The 19704-nt window shown below is 60.9% G+C and overlaps 6 protein-coding genes across 6 annotated transcripts; all 6 read right to left on the bottom strand.

Moving 5' to 3' along the window:
• Positions 1–1520: 1520 nt before the first annotated feature.
• LSCM1_05024 (uncharacterized protein) lies at positions 1521–2198 on the bottom strand (the record flags this gene model as incomplete). Its single annotated transcript, XM_067322502.1, has 1 exon — positions 1521–2198. One exon carries the CDS (start codon positions 2196–2198, stop codon positions 1521–1523), a length of 678 nt encoding a protein of 225 aa, XP_067178365.1.
• Positions 2199–3041: 843 nt separating this feature from the next.
• LSCM1_05023 (uncharacterized protein) lies at positions 3042–4025 on the bottom strand (the record flags this gene model as incomplete). Its single annotated transcript, XM_067322501.1, has 1 exon — positions 3042–4025. One exon carries the CDS (start codon positions 4023–4025, stop codon positions 3042–3044), a length of 984 nt encoding a protein of 327 aa, XP_067178364.1.
• A 1045-nt stretch (positions 4026–5070) lies between these two features.
• On the bottom strand, positions 5071–7263 carry LSCM1_05022 (uncharacterized protein; the record flags this gene model as incomplete). The annotated part of the gene is made up of 1 exon (XM_067322500.1): positions 5071–7263. The coding sequence occupies one exon, from the start codon at positions 7261–7263 to the stop codon at positions 5071–5073; it is 2193 nt and encodes a 730-aa protein (XP_067178363.1).
• Positions 7264–12856: 5593 nt separating this feature from the next.
• Positions 12857–13114, bottom strand: LSCM1_05020 (uncharacterized protein; the record flags this gene model as incomplete). The annotated part of the gene is made up of 1 exon (XM_067322499.1): positions 12857–13114. One exon carries the CDS (start codon positions 13112–13114, stop codon positions 12857–12859), a length of 258 nt encoding a protein of 85 aa, XP_067178362.1.
• An 833-nt stretch (positions 13115–13947) lies between these two features.
• Positions 13948–15204, bottom strand: LSCM1_05019 (uncharacterized protein; the record flags this gene model as incomplete). Its single annotated transcript, XM_067322498.1, has 1 exon — positions 13948–15204. The coding sequence occupies one exon, from the start codon at positions 15202–15204 to the stop codon at positions 13948–13950; it is 1257 nt and encodes a 418-aa protein (XP_067178361.1).
• Positions 15205–16180: 976 nt separating this feature from the next.
• LSCM1_05018 (uncharacterized protein) lies at positions 16181–19102 on the bottom strand (the record flags this gene model as incomplete). Its single annotated transcript, XM_067322497.1, has 1 exon — positions 16181–19102. One exon carries the CDS (start codon positions 19100–19102, stop codon positions 16181–16183), a length of 2922 nt encoding a protein of 973 aa, XP_067178360.1.
• Between the last annotated feature and the right edge of the window lie 602 nt (positions 19103–19704).

Here is a 19704-nt window from a genome sequence, read left to right as displayed (position 1 = left end):
GTGTGCGGGCGTGTGTGTGTGTGTGTCTATTCGCGCGAGTTTGTGTGTGAGCTCGTGCTCAAGCGCTTGCACACGGCTGGGAGAAGTGTGGGCGTGCGGGGGGGGGCGCGGGTCAGAGATCTCTGCCTCACGCTTGTGTGTGCGTGCGTGTGTGTCTGTGTGTGTTTGTTTGTTCAAAGTCCCGTCGTTGATGTGTTGCTGTTTATGTGTTTCGCTGGAGTCGATGCGTGCCGAGAGGTGCGGTGCCCCTTTCTATCGGAGACACGCGCCGCCGCCTCTCAGTCGACGATGCCGAGAGGTGCGGTGTATCTATGCGCGATGAATGTATGTGTTCGTGAGATGCGGTGAAGATGCCCTCGTGTGTGTGTGTGTGGGGGGGAGGGCAGCACATCGTCAGGGGGGAGCGACTGTGCACAGACGGCTGACATAGGCGTCGTGCGTGGCGTTCGTGCAATTCGTTTTTGCACCTCTGCCGCATGTGCTGGTGGGTGCCAATGGGGAGGGCTGAGAGCCGCCGGAGACGCCGCGGCCCCTTTTTTGCTCTCTTCGAATGGCGGCAGAGAGGTGTGGCGAATGCGCTCTGTTTGCCGTGGTGCGCAAGACGCCGTTGTAAGAGAGAGAGAGGGAGAGGGGACGGATGAAGGGCGACCGGCGAGGTACGCGCGTGTCGTCAGGTGCGCGCACGCACTTTACCAATCTTCTATTCGCATACAAAGAGGCGAGAAGAACGATAGAGGCCGATAGAGGGAGGGGAGGCGGGCAGAGCGAGCAGGGAGCCAGGGAGAGGAGGAGGGGGAGGGGGAAGCAGCAGCAGCATGCGACCGTCTGGTGCACATACAGAAGCCGGGGCCGTGGGCCGACTCTTTCCCACGAGCCCGCACCCACGTGCCCCTATCGATGGTCAGAGGCGAGGGCGGAGGCTTTGCCTTTGTTTTGCGACAGGAAAAGGGCATATCTGAGCGCGACAGCGAAGTATTTCGCCTTCATCCTCGAGGGCGATCCCATTGTGGGAGGCGGAATGGTGTTCGTGTGTGTGTGTGTGTGTGTGTCGGGGGGGGGGAAGGAAGCGGAAAAAAAACCGGAGCATCGAAGAAAAGGTACCGAGAAGGCGTGGAAGTGGTGTGCGTGTGTGTCGGGGAAGGAGGGGCGTACATGGGCGGCCACGACTGATACACATCCACAGGTTGACGTTTTGTGCATGAGAGCGAGAGAAAGACGGCAACGCAGATTCACTTGGCAAAGGGTGGGAGGGGAAGGCAGGGAGGCAACGAGAGCAACGGAGTGAAGGATCAAGGGTGAGACGGAGGTGTGAAGAGAAACAAAGAAAGGTGGGCGGCCGCTCGCCGTTTTGCGTGTGCGTGTGTGCATTCGCCTTTGCTTGTAGATGAGCACATCATGAAGAGAGGCTCGCGGTCCGTGCCTCCTGTTGATCCCGTCACAAGGTCTCCGCGGCGCGTTTCTGCCATGGTGTCTCCTGTTTTCCTCTTCCTTCCGCTTCAGAGACGGTGCCGCGCCCTGCCTCAGTACTTCGGCGTGCGCTGCCAGGTCGGTGGCTTACCCCACTGCGGCTGCGCTGGCGTGTAGTAATACTGCTGGGGTGCTAGCTCACTGCCGTAGACGGATGTTGGCACCTGAGGGCTTCTCGCCTCCGCGACAGCTTCTGCAGCTTTCAGCTCGAGTGTGGCCGCGCTGTGCGCAAACTGCATCATCCCTTCGCGCGCCTGTGCCCACAGCCGGTCTCGCCCATCATTCACTGTCTGAGTCACGTGCTGTAGGAGGCTGGAGGGCGCTGGGGCGCCGTTGCCGGCCCCTGGTATCGGTACTTGTGCGCCGGCTGGGGCTTGCTTTGGAGGGGGCGGCATCGCAGCTGCTTCCACTGCTACCGGCTCCGAGTCGGAGCACACGGTGAGTGCCTCCACCTCAGCAGCTGTTGCCCGACGCACGAACACTGCCTTGCCTTTGAAGACGCCCCCGCCGAACACTTCCGCGTAGGGGACGCTGCTGGAGGACTCAAAGAGCACAAGCGCGGACGTTGTCGCAGCGGGAGAGGTGCCGGCAGCCGGAAAGAGGTGAACGTCTTTGACAGCACCGCAGAACGTCATGAACTGACGCACGTCGTGTGTGGAGATGCCCTGCGCGGGCAGACCTGTCACGACGGCGGCGTGGTTGGGGGACCACAGCGTCGTGGCTGTGGTCATCTTGACTTGCTCAGGTAGAGCGTCCCGTGTGCCGCGCAGCGTCGGTGGTGGTGGTGGTGGGTGAGAGGCTCATGAGGGGAACGGACGTGGAGGGCCATAGAGGGAGAAAGGGAAGGGAAGGGAGTCAGCGGCGCGCGGGTCGAGGCGACGGGCCCATGGCACGTACGCACCTTCTGCTTTTGTCATATGGCGTCGGCACGGCTTTTCCAGCCGAACACGCGCGCCACGTGCGACCTCCGATGGCGTATGTCTGCGTGTGCGTATCCGCATATGGGAGGGCGCGTGCTGCAGGCAGCAGAAGAGGCAAGTCGTCAGCGATAGGGGATATGTAGCGGATACCCGCAATGTGGCGTCCACCCCCCTCCCCCTTTCTCCTCGTGCTCCTCTGCCTGCGCGTCTGCGGTGTCGAGGGGGAGGGGGTAAAGACGAAGGAAGGACCTCGACATAGGGACAGCAAGCGCGCCCTCTTTCCCGTACCTCTCCTTCTTTCCCGTGCCGTGAACCTGCATGACCGAGCATGCAAGACGGCACAGGGGATGCAGAGAGCTTCACTAGGATGCACTGTACGTGCATGCGCAGGCATGGACGCGTTGCACGGCTGCTTGAGCTTCGTTTTGTGTATGCTTCTCGCCCACTTCGGGCAGCCCGCTCAGTGCTGAGCACCTACAGCTGCAGTTTGGCGTGTACTGTATGCTGCACTCACACATCCACCTGTGCTTGTGCGCATGCGTGTTGTGCGGTGCGTCTAACCCAATGTATGAGCATCGAATTACCGCCTCTCAGCTGCTCCGAGAGGCAAGCATCAGGACACCATCCCTATACGCACCGCGATTGGTCAACTAATCATGAGGCCCGGTGAGCCCGCTTCACCGTGCTGCGCATCTTCTTCTGCAGTTCTTTGCGATCCATGAGAAGTGCTACAAAGCTGCGGATGGCGGCGTCCATCTCCCGTCTTTCGGCACCTGTCTTGGCGCCGGCCACCTCTACTGCGGCGGCAAGGGAAGGATGACGCTTGGAGAAGTCGTAGATGGCCAATCGGTAGCGCATGTCCTCGAGAGAGCGCTGCATCTCCGTCAGCTCCTTCACCAGCCCATTCTTTTCTGCAGAGAGGGACGCTACCTTCTCGTGCGCCTCCGCGAGCTCTGCCGTAGTTGCGGAGAGCTGCGCCTCCAGGCGAGACTGAAGTACTTTATGGATCTCAATCTCCTCCTGCTTCAGCGCTGGATCGGCGAGGGCAGCAGCGGCAGCGGCGTAAGCTGCCTCCGGGCTTGGGTGGGACGCGACAATCGCGCAAGCGGTGTCCACGTCCGCGTCTGTTAAGCCTGTGTCCGTCTGCGTATGCAGAAAGTGTGCACGCATGCGCTCATCCACGTCTAGCTTCATGTCATCGATCGCGAGCCACCGCCCGCCAATCGCCTCCGGGTGTTCGGTGACGTGCGTGCGTAGCCAGCGGTACACCTCGTCCACCCGATCTCGGACGAGGCGCTGCTCCGACGGGTCATCGGCGTAGTACGTCACAGAACTCACCAGCACCGTTCCGTTAGGTGTTCCATCGGAGACGACAGGGATGCCGTCGCCGGCCTCCTTTTGCAGGAACGTGTTCAGCCGGGCCACCATGTCAGGATGGTTGCGCCAGGTGGAGGACAGCACAATCGTCACCTTCTCGCGTCCACCGAGAGCAGCGACCAACCGCTTGAGGCGCTGCGCACACTCGCCGCTGAGGTCACCACCACCAAACGTGAACTTTGGTACCGGCAGCAGAACGCCGTCGATGTCCAGGAAGACCACATAGCGGTCGCAGAGGCCGGCGCTGATGGGCATGTCCATAGCAGTGTCGGCGAGCAGCTCAGAATACACACACACACACACAAAAGGAGATCAGTGAGAAGAGAGGGACGTGCCAGGGTCCGCTTGGTGCGGCAGCGATTGAGAAATCGATGCGATATGAGCTCCCTCGAAGCGCGCCTTCTGCTCGCGCGTTCTATCAGCGTTGAGTTGTGCGTGCGAATGTGTCTGTGTGCGCTTTCATGTGTGGCGTAGAGGAAGCGGGTGGGCGCCGCTCTGTGCCGATGTGTTCATCTCCGTGCCGGGCATGTAGTGCCCTCGCAGACGGACGTGACCCACAAGAGACAGAGGGAAAGGGAGAGAGCGAGAGAGAGAGGCTGAGAGCAGATGAGGGCGCGCACGTTTTAGGTCGCTGATGGCATGGGAAGGCAAGTCGGGCATTCGCTTAATTGCCCACGTCGGCACCGGCGGGGAGCAGGACACAGACGTTCATGCACATGTACCCGTCAAGGATCTTTGCAACATATTTTTTTTCTTCGCTTAGCCTTGTGACTTAGTTCATGGGCGCACATCAAAAGAGGTGCGTGTGACGATGGGAAGGAGAAGGGGGGAGGGAGCATGGTACGACCTCCTCTCCATACTGCTTCGCGGCATCACACGCGTATGAAGTGCACCCCCCCCTCCCTCCCCTACTTCAACACCCGTACACACACACACACACACACATACCCGCACCACACACAGGTACTTATATACATAGATTGTGCCTGTGCGTGTGTGTGTGTACGGGTGTTGGGGTGGGGACCGCGCTGGCGATGACACGCTCTGTGCAGGGAGGGGGGAGAGGGGATTCAAAAAAGATGAAGAGGAGCGAATCAAAACATGGAAGCCAAGCAGGGAGAAGACCTCCGAGGCGGCGGCCGTCGAAGGCAGAAGACGCCATCATTATGCTTGCGTCCAGTTTCTATCTCTGGCATCGTGACTCCCCCTCCCCCCCAGAGAGCCAGACAGACGGACACTAACCCTCACACCCACGCTGACCTAAATGAACGGTGCCGCGGACTTGTTTGGCTACCGAGACACGTTGCTACTTCACGAAGCGATCCGTCACCTCCGCGCTGTGTAGGTTCACAAAATCAGCGTCTGTCGGCGGCCGCGGCGGCGTGCGCTTGCGCTTCTTCGGTTGCACTACCTCCTTTGCTTGCATCCTGCCATTGGGCAGCGCGACGTTCCCACTCCTTCGCGTGATGTACTCGCGGTGCTGCTGCGAAAGCGAGGTGTGGGCGTTTCTACCAGATAAGCCGCCTTCACTTCGTTGCTGGATTGCACTGAGGTCCGACCCATCATCCACCGTGGTCGCCTCCGCAGTTGTTTTGTGGGCCCCGGGTATGGCGTGCCACATGCCCCATTTCAGCTTTGGCAGCCACAAACCTGATGATGATGGCGAGGAGACGTCACCGCCGTGACCTTTTGGTCCCCCGAGTTGGCGATGGGATGCAACCCTCTTCCGTGGCAGGCTCGCGACGTCAGCAGCTTCCCGTGCTGGATGCAGCGCCTCCGCGTTGCCGGTTTCACGCCCGCGGGCTGCGTGAGACGCTACGGCGCTGGTGTCGCACGTGGCGTGGCCGCCAAGGGAGGCAGCGCCGATCACGGCGAGTAGAGGGGTGGTGGGGTCAGCAGCGTCGCAGATCTCTGTGGCAAAGAGCGGCTCCGCACGCGGCGTGGGATCGCGGCGCTGCTCCTCTTCTGCCGTGAGTTGGCAGACCATAGCAGAGAGCGGAGCCACCGAGGACGATGGCTTGTGCTTCGGGCGCGCGCTGCAACGCTCGCAGCGCTTTCCCGAGGCCGCCCTTGCACCTGAGCCCCCTCCGCCTCTACCAGTGAGCGCGTGCAAGGCGATGCGGAACGACGAAAAGACGCGGCGCCCTGTTGACCCCATCGGGGCACGCGGACGAGGGGCGAGCAGCATAAACATCTCGATCGCGTCCCTCATGCCCAAGTCGCGCCGCATGCAGGTGAGCCGGCGCTCGTGCACCTCCATCATGGCGACGGCCCGCAGCGCGACCAGGCGCACGTAGAGGTGCTCGAATTGGAGATGGTGCACCCAATTCGCGTAGCGCGTTAGCTGAATGGCAAAGAACGTCTCCACGAGTCCATCGACGGCGCTCGCCGACGGGCTAGTGCGGTAGAGCTGAAAAAGAAGATGCACATCAGATACGGTGGTCCCCGTCCACGGCGCCGGCTCTGCCACTGGTGGCCCCGTGCGCGCTCGGGTGCCGAGGTGCGTGCATCGACACGCTGCGCTCGACGGCAGCCATGCTGCCTTGCAGGCCGTCATGAAAGCCGTCAGGATGCTGCGCTGGTAATCCGCCAGAAGGGCATGGCTGGCGTGCAGCGCCGACTTCCAGTCGCCGCCCCGTGAGCAGAATGATTTGTCCACCTGCACCTGTGACAGCCGCGCGCTGAGGATGTTGTTGCAGCGTAGCAGAGTCGCACCTGGCGCGGAAGCGGAGCCCGAGCTACGCAGGCAAACGCCAGGGGGTCCCCCCACCAAAGCCACAAGGCTCTCCACGGGCGGACGGCAGTGCGACTGCTCTGCCTCCTGTGCAACCTCTTCGAGCGGCTTTGTCGAGTTGTGCGAGGCGCAGGTGCCACGATCGTCTTCCTCCTCGTCGGTGTCGCAGAACAGCGTCAGGCGGTGGGCCTGACAGCTCTCGGGTGTGCTGCCACCATCGGAGCAGCCGTAGCTGCTACCGGTACCCTGCCCACTCAAGGGCGACACGCGCTTGGGGGCATCAGCCAGGCCGGAAGGGGAGGCGACGTTGATAACACTGACGTTTTCCTGCAAAGACGGAGAGGAGATCGGCAGCCAGCTCCGTGGTCTTTCCCGCACCGCGTCTGGCGTGTGCGACTCCGCACCACGCATGCCAGCACCACCACCAGCCGGGCCCCTTACCCGCAAGGCAGAGGGATTTGCCGTTTCCACGTGACGCAATGGTGTTGCGCCGACAGAGCTGTCCGGATGGCAGCCCGGATAAGGCCGGATCGTTGGCGAGGCTACACTGCCGCGGCTGCCCTCAGGTGATGCCGCCGTTGCAGCCATGGAGAGCTCCTCAAGCTCGCCGAGGGCCGCGTTTCTCTGAGGGAGAGCGGGGACCGTAGGCAGTGGCAAGTGCTCGCGCGATGCGCCCACCACGCTTTTCTCACAGACGACGGTGCCATCCACGTCGCCAACGTCTTCACCTCCCTTCTTTTGCGTCGTGGTGTCTACACATTCCATGTGCAGCGCAAGAATCGGGTGGATGTATGAGGCCACCCCTTCGCAAGGTACCTGAGAACGCCCCCACGGCTGACTCACGCCCCTGCTGCTTTCTTCTGTATCAACGCCGCCTCTACCCTTCTCGGCTGCGATAGCCGCCTCGTGAGAGTCCCCCACTCGCCGCCACACCGGCTTCAAGGAACGGAAGAAGCGCGCTTGCATTGGCGGGCGTGGTGTCACGGGAAGCGTTGCGAGAGAAGAGCTAGGGCCAACATCGCTCAGTTTCCCAGCGGCCTTGCCGCCAGCCTGCTCTCCCGAGACGTTCTTTGAAGCGACTGCGGAAGAGAGCGTCGCAGGATCTATTGAACCGATGCTGGAGGCGACATCACCGGCGTGCTCGCCTGATAGGGGCGGCGGAGGGAGGAGAAAGGGGCAAGACAGCGGTGCGGATCGCTGCGCAGACGATTCTGTTGAGCTCCGTTCGTCTTGAGGCCCCTTACGAGTAGATCGGCATCCATCCGTCTCTTGCAGTGACGCCACGACAGCTGGTGTGCTTTCCGCAGACACGGCGGCATCGTCGGAGCTCTTTAACGGACGCGCTGAGGTGGAGGTGAAGGCGGTGGCGTCCACACCGGGGGCGTCATCCTCTCCCCCATTGCCGTCCCCATGTTGGCCGGAACCCCCACGCTGCTGCTTCGTGGTTTGGTTGCCCGTGTTGCTTGATAACGAGATCTGTAGTGCGCAGGTGTGCGATGGTGACGAGGGGTCGACGGCGAAGGCGTTTAGGCCGCTGGAAAGCAACCAATGGCGCAAGGGTGCTTTGCCAGAGGCGCTCTTTTTAGGCGTCCGCGCCTGCGGTGTGTTGGGCATCGCCTCGTGACTTGCGCTCTCGAAGTCTTCCCCCGCTTTCTTCTCGCTGCGATGCGCTCTGCTCACGACCTTGCGTGTGAGCGCGCGCGCGTGTAAGTGGAGAGAGAGTGAAAAAAACGTACCAAATGCACTTGGCGGTGGCTTGCTATGATACAGCGCGTTTACTTGTGCGCGTGAGCGCGTGTCGCTGTCAGATGGGTGTTTCCTCAAGCTGCCGCAGTCACTGCTAGCCGCTTGGCCTTCGAGCGACAAGCAACCAACGTTCAAGTGTCAAGAGGGTGCGCCGGCTTCTGTCTGGGATAAATGCTTGAGCCACGGCTGATGCACACCCATGCGCAACGGCACAAGGGAGCGAAAGAAAGACAGATGGGCCGGGTGGTAGAACAGCGCTGCGCACGCCGGGGACGGAGGAGGAGGGCGGGGGGAGAAGGGGGAAGGCGATGCGCCGCTGAAACCACAGTGACACGTGAGGGAGAGAGAGAAAGGTGCGGTGGAGGTAACGAGAAACTAATGAAAACAGTCGATGCGCCGGGCGCAGTGCAGATCTGTGTGGCCCTTACGTGAGACGCGGGTGTACGCGTGCGTTCACGCATGTGGGGCTATGTGCGGAGTGTCTATGCGTGCCGATTGGCCTCAGTATGTCTATCGATGAATCTAAAGGCAAGCATACAAGAGGGCTCTGCCTGTGCGACGGCGTGCGCGCCGAGGGGCGAGGTGGGTGGAGGCGCACGAGCGAAGGCGAACAGACACAGAGGGAGGGAAGGGTGTGATGGAGGAGCGTGCGCGCGTGTGTGTATGGGGGCCCCTATCTATTGATTCCCCATGACCGCTTGGGCTGGAGTGGGTCTGTGATGGCGGAACGAGGAAAAAGGGGAGGGAGGAGGAGACGCGAGAGAAGCAGCACAGAACGGTGGAAGTGATGGACACTTGGGAGAGGGGGAGGGGGGAAGGGCGCAGCACCCGATTTCGTGTGTTCGGCGGGGCAGCCCAGCGCGGGAACGTTTTTTTTTCTGGCTCGCTCTTGTCCTGCGTCTGTAAGCGTGTGTGCGTATGTGTGTAGACGTACTTGCAGTGAGGAGGATGAGAGGGAGGGAGGAGACTGCGCGCTGCTTCAGTGAAGACGATGTCGAGCTGAGGTCGCAAGAGGCGCTGATGCAAGCGTCTATTCGTGATGGCAAAGATAGAGAGAGAGGAGAGAGATAAGACAGAAGAGGTGGAAAAGAGAAGCGACGTTGCTACGCGCCCTGGCACCACCACGGCAGCAGCGAGGGCAACGGCCTACCGATGCTATGCTTCACACACATCGACTTGGAGTGCGCACAAGCATCCGCTACTCCTCCCTCTCACCACGCAAGCGGCGGAGCATTCGCGCATGTGTGAGTAAAGCCCAAAAGCTTCTGCCTCCCTCGTTAACTACAGGGGAGTGGAGGGGAACCGCGAGAGAGAGAGCGTTGAAGCCTCGCTAACGGCACTGCCAGCGTTGCCCACCCTAGCGGCGAATGGCAGCACGCTACACGACGCATGGATTCAGATACCGATCGCCTGTGCAACAGCCGCAGGGGCTACGCCACGCCCTTCGATACGGCAAGAGCCCCCCTCTTTTTTCGCTATGGCAGTTTGCAATGCTTCGTTTTCGCTCCTGCCAGAGCCTCTGCAAGAGGGGGGAAGGGTTGAAGAAGCGCAGTGATGCTCCTGCTGCCACGACAACAAGAGTCTCCAGCAACGAGAGACATATACAGAGACGCCAACGAGAAGGATGTCGAGGAAGAAGGGCATAGCAGCGCTGTATTTGAGGACCACATTGGAAAGCACCTGCACGGCAACAATCAAGCGCACCTCGCTGGCGCACAGACGTAAACACACACACACACACACACTATCGCGGCCTTGACAGCAGGGGTGTTCCGTAGCCACGGGCTATCCCATGAGCATCACCAAGCAGCAGCAGTCGGAGAAGAAATACTCGCGCCCGGGTGAAGGGAAGACGATGCCATAGACAGCAATCGAACGACCAAAGGAGGAAATAAGAAAGCAGAGGCTGTCGCAGCATCACCGCCTGCACAAGCGTCATATGCCACAGCCATGGGCGGACCATTACGCAGCTCGCAGAGAGCAACTGCCCGAGATCCCACCCCACTCGCCCACCCACACCCCCCGGCCCCGACAGGATTCCCGCGCTCCCTCATCGCTCACCGCCTCGGCCCCTTTTGCTGCTGCATCATTTGCATCATGTTCGCCATAGCAGACATGTCTGGCATCCCGCCTGCACCGCCCCGGCCGCCGCCACCCATGCTCTGCTGCAGCTGCTTCATCATCCCCTGCAGCCCACCAATGCCGCCGATCTGCCGCAGCACGTTTGGGTTGAGCAGCTTTGCCAGCTGGCCCATCTGCTGCTGTCCCATGTGCGCCGAGGCGGAGCTGGAGGAGTCCTGCATCATCGCCTTGAGGTTCATCTTGCCGATTTTCTTCACCATCTCCTCGAACTTGGTGTAGCTGAGGATTAGGTTTTGGACCTCAGCGACGGAGTGGCCGCTGCCGCGCGCGATGCGGTGCATGCGAGACGGTGTCATCACCTTTTTTACCTTCGCCTCATCCAACTCGGCGACTGTCATGCTGTCCATCATGTGGATAAACCCCTTCAACGCCATGTCGCCCTGCTGACCCGTCGCGCTGCCGTGGATGGAGGACATGCCGGGCAGCATTTCCATTATCTTACCGACGGAGCCCATCTTGAGCACGTTCTGCAAGTGCTCGTACATGTCCCGCATCGTGAACAGGCCGTCCTGTAGGCGCTTGTACACCTCCTCGTTGCCGTCGATGTTGGCATCGCGCATCGTGTCCATCAGCCCGCCAATGTCCCCCATGCCCAGCATCTTCTGCACAAACCGATCCGGCCGAAAGAGATCAAAATCCTCAAAGTGCTCACCGGTGCCGATGAAGACGATGGGGCTGCGCGTCGCAGCAACGGCGGAGAGGGCACCGCCGCCCTTGGCCTGGCAGTCTAGCTTCGTGACAATAACTGACCCAACAGCGACCATCTCCTTAAAGTTGCGTGCCTGCTCCTCGACCGCCTGCCCATCCGTCGCGGACATGACGAAGATGATGTCGTTCGGCTTCACAGCCTCCTCGACCTGCTTCATTTCTTCGAAGAGCGCCGACTCTTGCTTGTGGCGGCCGCTCGTGTCCACAAGGATGAGGTCATACCTTTCCTTCTTCAGCTCCATCACACCCTCCCTGGCGATCGTCACAGGGTCCGCCTCCGTCAAGGAGCCGTAAAAGCGGACTTTTGCCTTGGTCGCGTTCTGGCGCAGCTGATCGTAGGCGCCAGCGCGGAAAGTATCAGCGCACACGAGCGCTGTCTTGAAGCCCTTGCGCTGGAAGTAGGCGGCATACTTGGTGCACGACGTCGTCTTGCCAGAGCCCTGCAGACCCACGAACATCACAACGTTCTGCTTCCCCTTCACCGGCATGAACGGCTTCACCCCAGGGTCGAGGATGCTCTTGAGTCCGTTGTAGACAGCGTTCTGCAGAATCTTGCGCTTGTTCAGTCCAGCGCCTTCCTCCGCTATTGCCAGCTCCGTCTTGATGCTCACCTGAAGCTTCTTGACAATGGAGACGTTTACGTCCGCCTGCAGAAGCGCACGCGCAATTTCGTTCATCAGCTCCTTCACGTCATCCTCGCCCAGAACCGACTTGGCGGACATGCGATGAATCGCCTGCCCGATTTTCTGCCCGAGCTCTGCCAGGACCATTATTGCTGGAGCAGAATGTATATAATTATATATATATGTGTGTATGTGTGCGTTCGCTTGTGTGTGTGTGTGTGTACAGAAATCCACGGCGGCACTGTCGAGGGTGAGACTCACGCGCTTGGAGGGTGCACCTCACATAGAGAGGGAGAGAGAGCAAAGGTTGAACAAAGCGGTATAAAGAGGAGCAGGGGGATCGGCGCGACGGTGCCACCCCTCCCCCCGGTTCCTTTGTCTGCTGACTTGACAGACATCTTACAATAGAGCCGTCTCCATTTGCCTGCAGGTGTGAAGCTGAGCGCGGTGAGAAGAGAGACGACGAAGGGGGAAGGGGGCGTGGCTTTGCGCGCGAAACCAATGCGCAGGGGCATCACCCCCCCTCTTGGATGCCTTCGGGTACGGAAAGAGGGGGAGGGGAGGCAAAGGTGCGGCCCTCGCCCACCCCATGTCCCCAATACTCACCCTCACCCGTCCGCTCCTCCCGTGTGCGTTTTTTTTCCTTAACGGTTCTCTGAGGACGCCGCTGCAGGTGAGACGAAAAAAAAGGTGTGTGTGTGGGGGGTGGGGGAGGGGAGGGGGTAATGACATGAGCGAATGAGGAGGAGGAGAGCCCGCACGGGCGAGGGAGGCATAGCGGATGTGTTCATGTCGGCATAGGCACGGCCGCGTTTCCTCGAGGCCTCCCCTCCTCTTTTCGGCAGATTCATCTCAAGAAAACCCCAGCAAACGACTGTGCTGACGGACACACACACACACACTCACACGGAAAATCAAGGGCGCGCGGCCACCGAGAAGTCGGCACAACCTGTTGATGCTGTGACAGATAAAGGTGGCAGGGGGGAGGGGGGCCGCGAGGAAGTCTTGATGATACGCCGATCCCTATCCTCTCCTCCTGTACCGACGCCAATTAACACGCACGAAAGGATGCACGAAGAGCCGGTCACTTTTTTGTCCCGCACATTCTCCCCCCTCTCCTTATTTGTACTCCGCCAGCGTTACTTGTTCGATTCCACATCTTCGAACTTGCCGTAGTTAATGTTTGTGATGACAGTCGCCTGATTGATCTTCGCTAGGCAGTTCTCCATGCACCTTTTCTCGCGCCAGTAGAAATTATTGAAGAGGTAGTTGTGAACACACCGCTCGTGGCACGCGATGCTGGCGCGGTAGGCCATGCGATCCTCTTGAATGGCCTGCATCACATCGAATTCTTCACTAAACGCGGTCTTCCGCCTCGGCGGCGGATTGGGGTTCATTCGCGCCTGCAGGAAAGGAGGTGAGCTGACGACGAGGGGGGGATATGCGTCGACGATGAAGAAGAGAAGGGCAGACACGTCGCTTGATGCGCCTCTCCCTGCGTCGGTCTGAGGAGTGCGGTGCGGCTGCACAAGAACAGCTGCATGCACACGCCTACGGCTGCGTAGAAAGACGGAGACCCGTTTTTTTTCGTTTGCTTTCTTGGCAGAAGTACTGCGAGCACGCTAACACATGTGAGCCCACCCTCGACGGCCGAGGCGCATGAGGGGGGAGAGGGGGCCAACAGAAGAAGTCCGCAGACACCGGAACAGCAGAGGGGAAAAATGCAGGTGTCTTGAGCCCCTCTTTCATACGCATATATATAGTAGCTGAAGGAGAGCTGCGCGCATGAGGGTGCACTGGTGTGCGTTCTCAAAGACAAGCTCATCTCGGCACTTCAGCAGCCGGGTGTCCAGCTCAACCACCTCGCTCGCCGGCCAGTCACACCGAAGCGGCGGAAAGGACACGGAGAGACTGCGGCAACATCCCTCACACTTGAAATTTAGTCACTGATGGTACGATCTCGTGTGTGTGTGTGTGTGTGAAGAGTTGAACGTTGGTAATTGGCTCCGTGTGTGTGTGTGTGGGGGGGCGCTCCACTGCACGTGATGGGGCCCTGCACGTGTCATGCACGAACGGACTTACGACCCGTTCCTTACACATCCGCGCCTCTGCCCAGAGGCGACGACACTTAGCATCGACACAGCAGCTGCTGAAGGAGGCCAAACTGTGGAGAGCCACCAAGACATCGGCAGCGCCACGACGAAAAGAAATATGTGACAGAGTAAAGGCGCTAGTTGCGCGCCCACGACAGCCTCCACTCCCGATGCTGCAGCACCGATTCCATGAAGCTGTCCAGTGATCTGAGACTCGGCGCCGCCTCCGGGGCACTCTCCTCAACGCGCCACGTCTTGCCGTTCCCGGGCAAATGCGGTGGACTCCGGCGCTCCCCGGTGTAAAAGCGGGTAAGCAGGCGATCACAGGTGACAACCGGTGCGGCTGTCGCGGGCCAGATGCAGACCCCTGCACTTTGCTGCCCATCCGCACGGTGCATCGACGCCACGCAGCTGCGCAGCTGCTGTGTGAAGAAGCCGTCAACAAGGTCGAAGCGACGCTGCCCACGCGTCGACGAAGCGAGGCGCTGACCAGCAACAGCCGCCCGCCCTGAGTCTTCAACATGCTTACAAGCGGTACAGGGGTGCTGGCTACACAGCGTCGAGGACGGCGGCGTTACGGCTTCCTCGTAGAGACGGGCATCCTGCACGCCACAGCTAGGCGAGTAGGACTTGAGGACAATTCCGTCCACAGCTCGCAGGTCTTGCCGGAGCTGCGACAGAAACTCTGCGTGGAAAGCCGGGGACGGACCGACATGGGTGCCACTCGACGCGTCGTACGACAGCAGAGCGTGATCCTCAGCAGCAGATTCGACAAGATACCGCACCTCACGCTTATCGTTGCCTCTGAGAGTACCAGAGGAGCCCGTGGGCAAAGGTGGCGATGGCGCGTTCGAGCATAGCTGAGCCGGGGCCCATCCACCGCCCCGACGGCCGGCACCGTCTGGACCTTGGGCGCCTCGAACGAGCCGCAACGGCACACGAGGGGCTGACAGGCCTAGCCACTGCACTTCGGGACACACAGGGAGGCATTGCACAAGGCCCATCTCCTTGCACAGCACCTCTGTGAGAAACAGCAGCGGCGTTGGCTTTAGTACGGCTGGAAGCTTTTTGCGGGTGCCCCGGTATGTGACGGGGTAGCCGAGTAGGCAGGCACTCACCAGCACCAGTGGCAGATCTGGCTGCCGATCCCTTGCAGCGGTGCTCGACAATGAGCAGGAGGCGGTTGGCTGGGCGGGAGGCTGCTTCGCAACAGCGGAAAGGCTCCCAAACACCGGGGGCATGCCGCCATGAGCCGGCAACTGAAGCGGTAGTTGACGCGGGGTTGGCTGGGGACAGGCACGGAAGCTATCGAGACGGTCTATGAGTCCGTGCTGACTCCACCAGGCCGCTGCCAAAGGGAGTGAGGAGAGCCCCTGCGCCTTGATGGAGGTCATCGAATGCCTCGTGCAGGAGCAACTACAAATAGAGGAGAAGCCGGAAAGGGAAGGCAACGGTTATGCCTGTATACACACATGTAAAGGTATGCGCCTAGCCACACCCTTTCAGTGCCGTCTTGCGGCGCCGATTCGACGCCGCACTCACGCGCCGCAGACCGGTGGGCGACCTCGTGCCCACGTCGCCTCTCGAGGCCGAAAAAGGGAGGTGCCTCAGTGATGTCAGCCTCACCTGGTAGCGGCGTCGCGAGCCGCTGCCGACACCTTGTGCATGTGTTTGTGGGTGTGCCCCACTTCGTTACACCGAAAAGTAGTCTACGGGCTCGCTCAGCAGAGAGGGCGCGATGTCCACACGTGCATGCAGGCAGGCAGGCAGCCGTGCGCGCCAGCAAGACGGCAGAGGCGCAGAGAGCAGATGGCCGTAGCGGCATCTTTTCCAGTCGCAGCTGAAAGAGCTTCGGAGACGCCGCAGCTTCGCCCCTCCAGAAGACAGAAGAAAAGAGATGAGGGCGGCTCACGAGGCGCTCAGGCTCAATCCGCGGGCGAACTCAGTCATCTTGGCGCGACGCGCAGTCCTCTCAGGTCGGCGCCGCACACACACGGTGTGGTCACCTCGCCCCCAAAGAGCGATGCCGCGCCGTCGTTCCAAGCCACCAGGGACGGAGCGGGAGAGGGGGTGCACACAGGCGCCCATGAAAAAAAAAGTTCCTATTCTCGAGCATCTTCTCGCTGCTCATTGGCGCGTCCGGCACACCACCGCGAGGCGCGTGTGGGTGCGAGGAGAAGGGTGGGGATATGTGTGCACACGGCGAGTACCACCCTTCGTGTGCACGCATACGTGTCCGTGTGGGCACAGATATGTGCTCGTGCGGTTAGGCGCGAAGCTGGTGTATCTGCTTGTCTGTGCAGGGGTTGCGGGTGGAGCCGTGTGACGATGAGCCGACTGGTTGTACACCTGTGCGCATGCGTGGCTGCATTAAGGTGATTCGACCATCGAGGCGTCTTCCTCGTCATCCCCGTCCCCAGCAGCAAACGAGGACAGTGGTAAGGTCAGGGGCCCGGGCTCGCGGTCAGCCAACATGTCCCAGTTATCGAAGAGGACACGCGCAAGGATGACCGTCAAGGGGCCAAAGACGATGCCACAGGTGCCGTAGGCGACAAATCCCAGCACCAGCGCTGTACCAATGACAAAGGGTTGCAGCTGCTCGCAGCCCTTCCCAGCGGTCTCAGCGACGAAGCCTCCGCGAAGTCCTCGAGAGACACAGAGCAGCCATTCGTCGCCGCACTCCAGCAGTACGGCCAGACCACAGCTGAGGATGCGTGTGTAGTGGAGGAGGTACGGCTTGCCCCACACGAGAACCTCAATCCATGATCGACCAGGCGGGAGCGAGAAGAGAGGAGCGACAGTGGCGGCAGCCCGGTGCGCCTCCCCTGGCCCACGGCCGCAGCTCAAACTCCTCTCCTCGGTGGTGATGAGCGATACAAGCTGGACGAGCATGTACACCAGCCCGACAGAGCACGGGCTCAACCACTTCGGCACGAGAGGAAAAAGCGCCAGGACGACAGAGACCAGCCCCATCAAAAACGGTGTGGGGAGTCCCCACAGCTTGAAGATGCCGCATGTGATGCAGAAATGAAACCACGTCAGGTGCCAAAAGGACTGCAGAAGTGTAATGAGGGAGACGGTGATGTCCTGCTCGATGTGGCGGGCGTGGTCGTCGCCCACCTCGGGCTGCATCACGCGCAACAGCTTCGCCACACCGTAGTAGAGCACCGTGTGCTCCAGCCGAGTGAGGTAGCGGTAGAAGACGACGAAAAGCACGACTGCGTAGACGCTGTCGAAGAGGCCGATAAGATTGGAGCCGACTCGCATGAGGAGGCGCAGCGCGTACTCGACGTAGGGCAGCAAACGAGACGCCATCAGGCGGGAGACGGTCAGCCAGTCCGTTTCCACCTTGTGGCCCGCCGCCGTCGTGCCCGCGAGGGAGGCGTAGAGGAGCGACTTAATGGCACTTGCGGGGCGCAGGCCGCGTGATGTCGCCATAATGGCACGCCACGAGAGTGGCTGCGCAGCACTCGTCTCCTTCGTGCCATCCTCTGCTTTGCTCGGCAACGAGGTGCCGCCCTTTCGGATCGACGGTCGACCCCCAGCAAGCGCCGCAGTATCGCGGGTCACCACCGAGCGCAGCTGCGGTGGAAGAAGCTCCAGGAGGGTGTCAAGCATCTCCGAGATGTTGCCGTCGCGGAACATGTCCACCAGCTCCTGTACAACGAGGTCCTGGATCTTGCCAATGAGAAAGCCCTCGATGCGGATGCGGTGGGCGTGCTGAACGAGCACTGCATCCGCATCGGCGTGCGCTATCACCGCCGCCGCTTCCTTGCTCCTCGCATTATTCATGTTTGCCGTGTCGTCGCCTGTGACGACCATCTTCGCCGCCGCTATCGCTGAGGTGCAGTTCTCCGCACCCACCGCTGCCGTGAGTGCTTCGGGGGCGCTGAAGGCATGTGGAATTGCCATGGCCGCATCGTCTCCACCGCCTCCACCCCTTACGACAGCGGAGGTGGTGCGTCGCACAGCCTCGCTAATGGACAGCACATCAGCCGTCACGTTGAGGGCGAGCCCGACCACAAAGAAGAGGATGAGCGCGACCCGCCACAGGCGCCCCATGGAGCTGACAAAGGTGTTGGCGGGCAGGAAGGGCACCGTGAAGGCAAAGACAGCCCCCAACGCAGCGTGCAGGAGCGCAAAGTAGGTCACGCCGACCACCAAATGAGCGACCGCGACGATGATTGAGGTGGTGAGCCAGCGCAGAACACGGCGACCGCGCGGGGTGGCCACGAGACGTCGATGAAGTTGAACTGGCGGAGCGAGTTTCGAAAGAGGTGCTTTCGAGGTGGCCGCTGAGGATGTGGAAGTCACCGCGGGGTGCGACACGCCTCTAGCGCCCCTTCGCCGCGTGGCCGATGCAGCCGACTTCGTCGCTGTATTGGTGGCTCTGCGGGAGGCGTGCGGTAATGACGGCACGGCGCTGGTCCTGGCGCCCCTCGCACCGACTCCGGAACCATGTGTATCCACGGGCGCCGCTTCCAGAAGGGCCAACTGTGTGTGCACGCGGATCTTGTTCAGGCCCAAGAAGAAGGTCCCCTGCATCACCACAAAGGACGCGAAGTGACCCATAGACACCCACGAGCCAATAACGCCCATTAGCCGCCCCCGCGCCGCCCAGCGCTGCTGCACGCGCGTCATGCGATCGACGGTGGTGCCCATGTACAGCGCCGACCGCAGGCGGCTCTGCGGGTGCATGACAATGGAGAGGAGCACGCCGTTCATGATGGACTGGCTGTACGGGGCGACGAGAATGTAAAGGGCGTAGCCAACACAGAGGACGAGGGAAAACATGATGGCGGAGGTGGCCCCGCGGATTACCTGAGACCAATGGTGGCAGTAGGTGGCATTCTGCACGGGCGTCGTGCAGATGCCTACACACCCAGCCAGCTGATATCGCTGCTGACTCATCGACACCGAACGTTCCGGCTTTCTGCCCTCAAAGTTCTCGCCAGAGCTGGCGAGACAATGGAGGTCGGTGGCGGGAGAGAGAAAGCCTTCGCGGCTCGCTACTGACGGCGCTTCACGCTGGATGGCGTCGCTGCTGTAGCTGACCGCGCGTGAGTGCTCCGTCTGGGCGCCTTCCGAGCAAGGGGGGGACGCATTCTTTCGATACCGATATCCTTGCGCCTGTGCAGCACCTCCGTCGGCATCACCTCTGCATGTCGTGCGGCGGCGAACACTGCGGCTCGACAGCGGCTCAGGTGACACACGAAGCGCTTCCGAGGCGAAGGAGACGGGCAGAGGAGTACTGCTGATAGCGGCCGCCGGCTGCCGTTGCTTCCGAACCATTTGCTGACGTACGCTTTATCTACGGATGGGGGGGGGAGTATGTGTGCTTGTGTGTGTGTGTGCACTGATCTACGCGTGTGGGCCGTGGTCCACGGTCTTTCAGACACATGCACGCATACAAGTTTTTGTGTTGAATACGAGGGAAGAAGAGAGAGAGAGCCAAAATAAAAGGGGACTGGCGAGAAGGGTGCGAGTGCAGGCCATCGTGGCATATACTGATCTACGCGCTCTCGCTGTCGCCACACGAGAGTGCGTGGCACGCCTTCACGAGCGTGCTGTCAGGTTGTCGGGTAGTGCTACCACAGACACACAATAAGAAGAAAGGGGGTGGGGTGGGGGGAAAGGCAGTAGGAGGAGGGCTGCTTCAGCACTTCTCACTCTCCTAAACGCGCTTCTGCCATACATCGGCACACATGTATCTCTGCGTGTGTGTGTGTATGTGTGGAGGTGGGTGGGCATGCTCAGGCTACTGAAGAGTGATGCATGCCAGGCTATGAGCGATGTTGGATGAAGGTAGGGAAGCGGTGAAGAAGATTCCCCCTCCCCCCATTTGCTCCTCCGCCAACGCTGCGCAGGGAGAAGCGTCCCGCTGGCAGAGAGGA

The sequence above is a fragment of the Leishmania martiniquensis genome, chromosome 24, assembly GCF_017916325.1.
Source record: "Leishmania martiniquensis isolate LSCM1 chromosome 24, whole genome shotgun sequence".
Taxonomy (NCBI): domain Eukaryota; phylum Euglenozoa; class Kinetoplastea; order Trypanosomatida; family Trypanosomatidae; genus Leishmania; species Leishmania martiniquensis.
The sequence above is the reverse complement of the archived record's forward strand: the minus strand, read 5'-3'. Positions and strand labels throughout refer to the sequence as shown.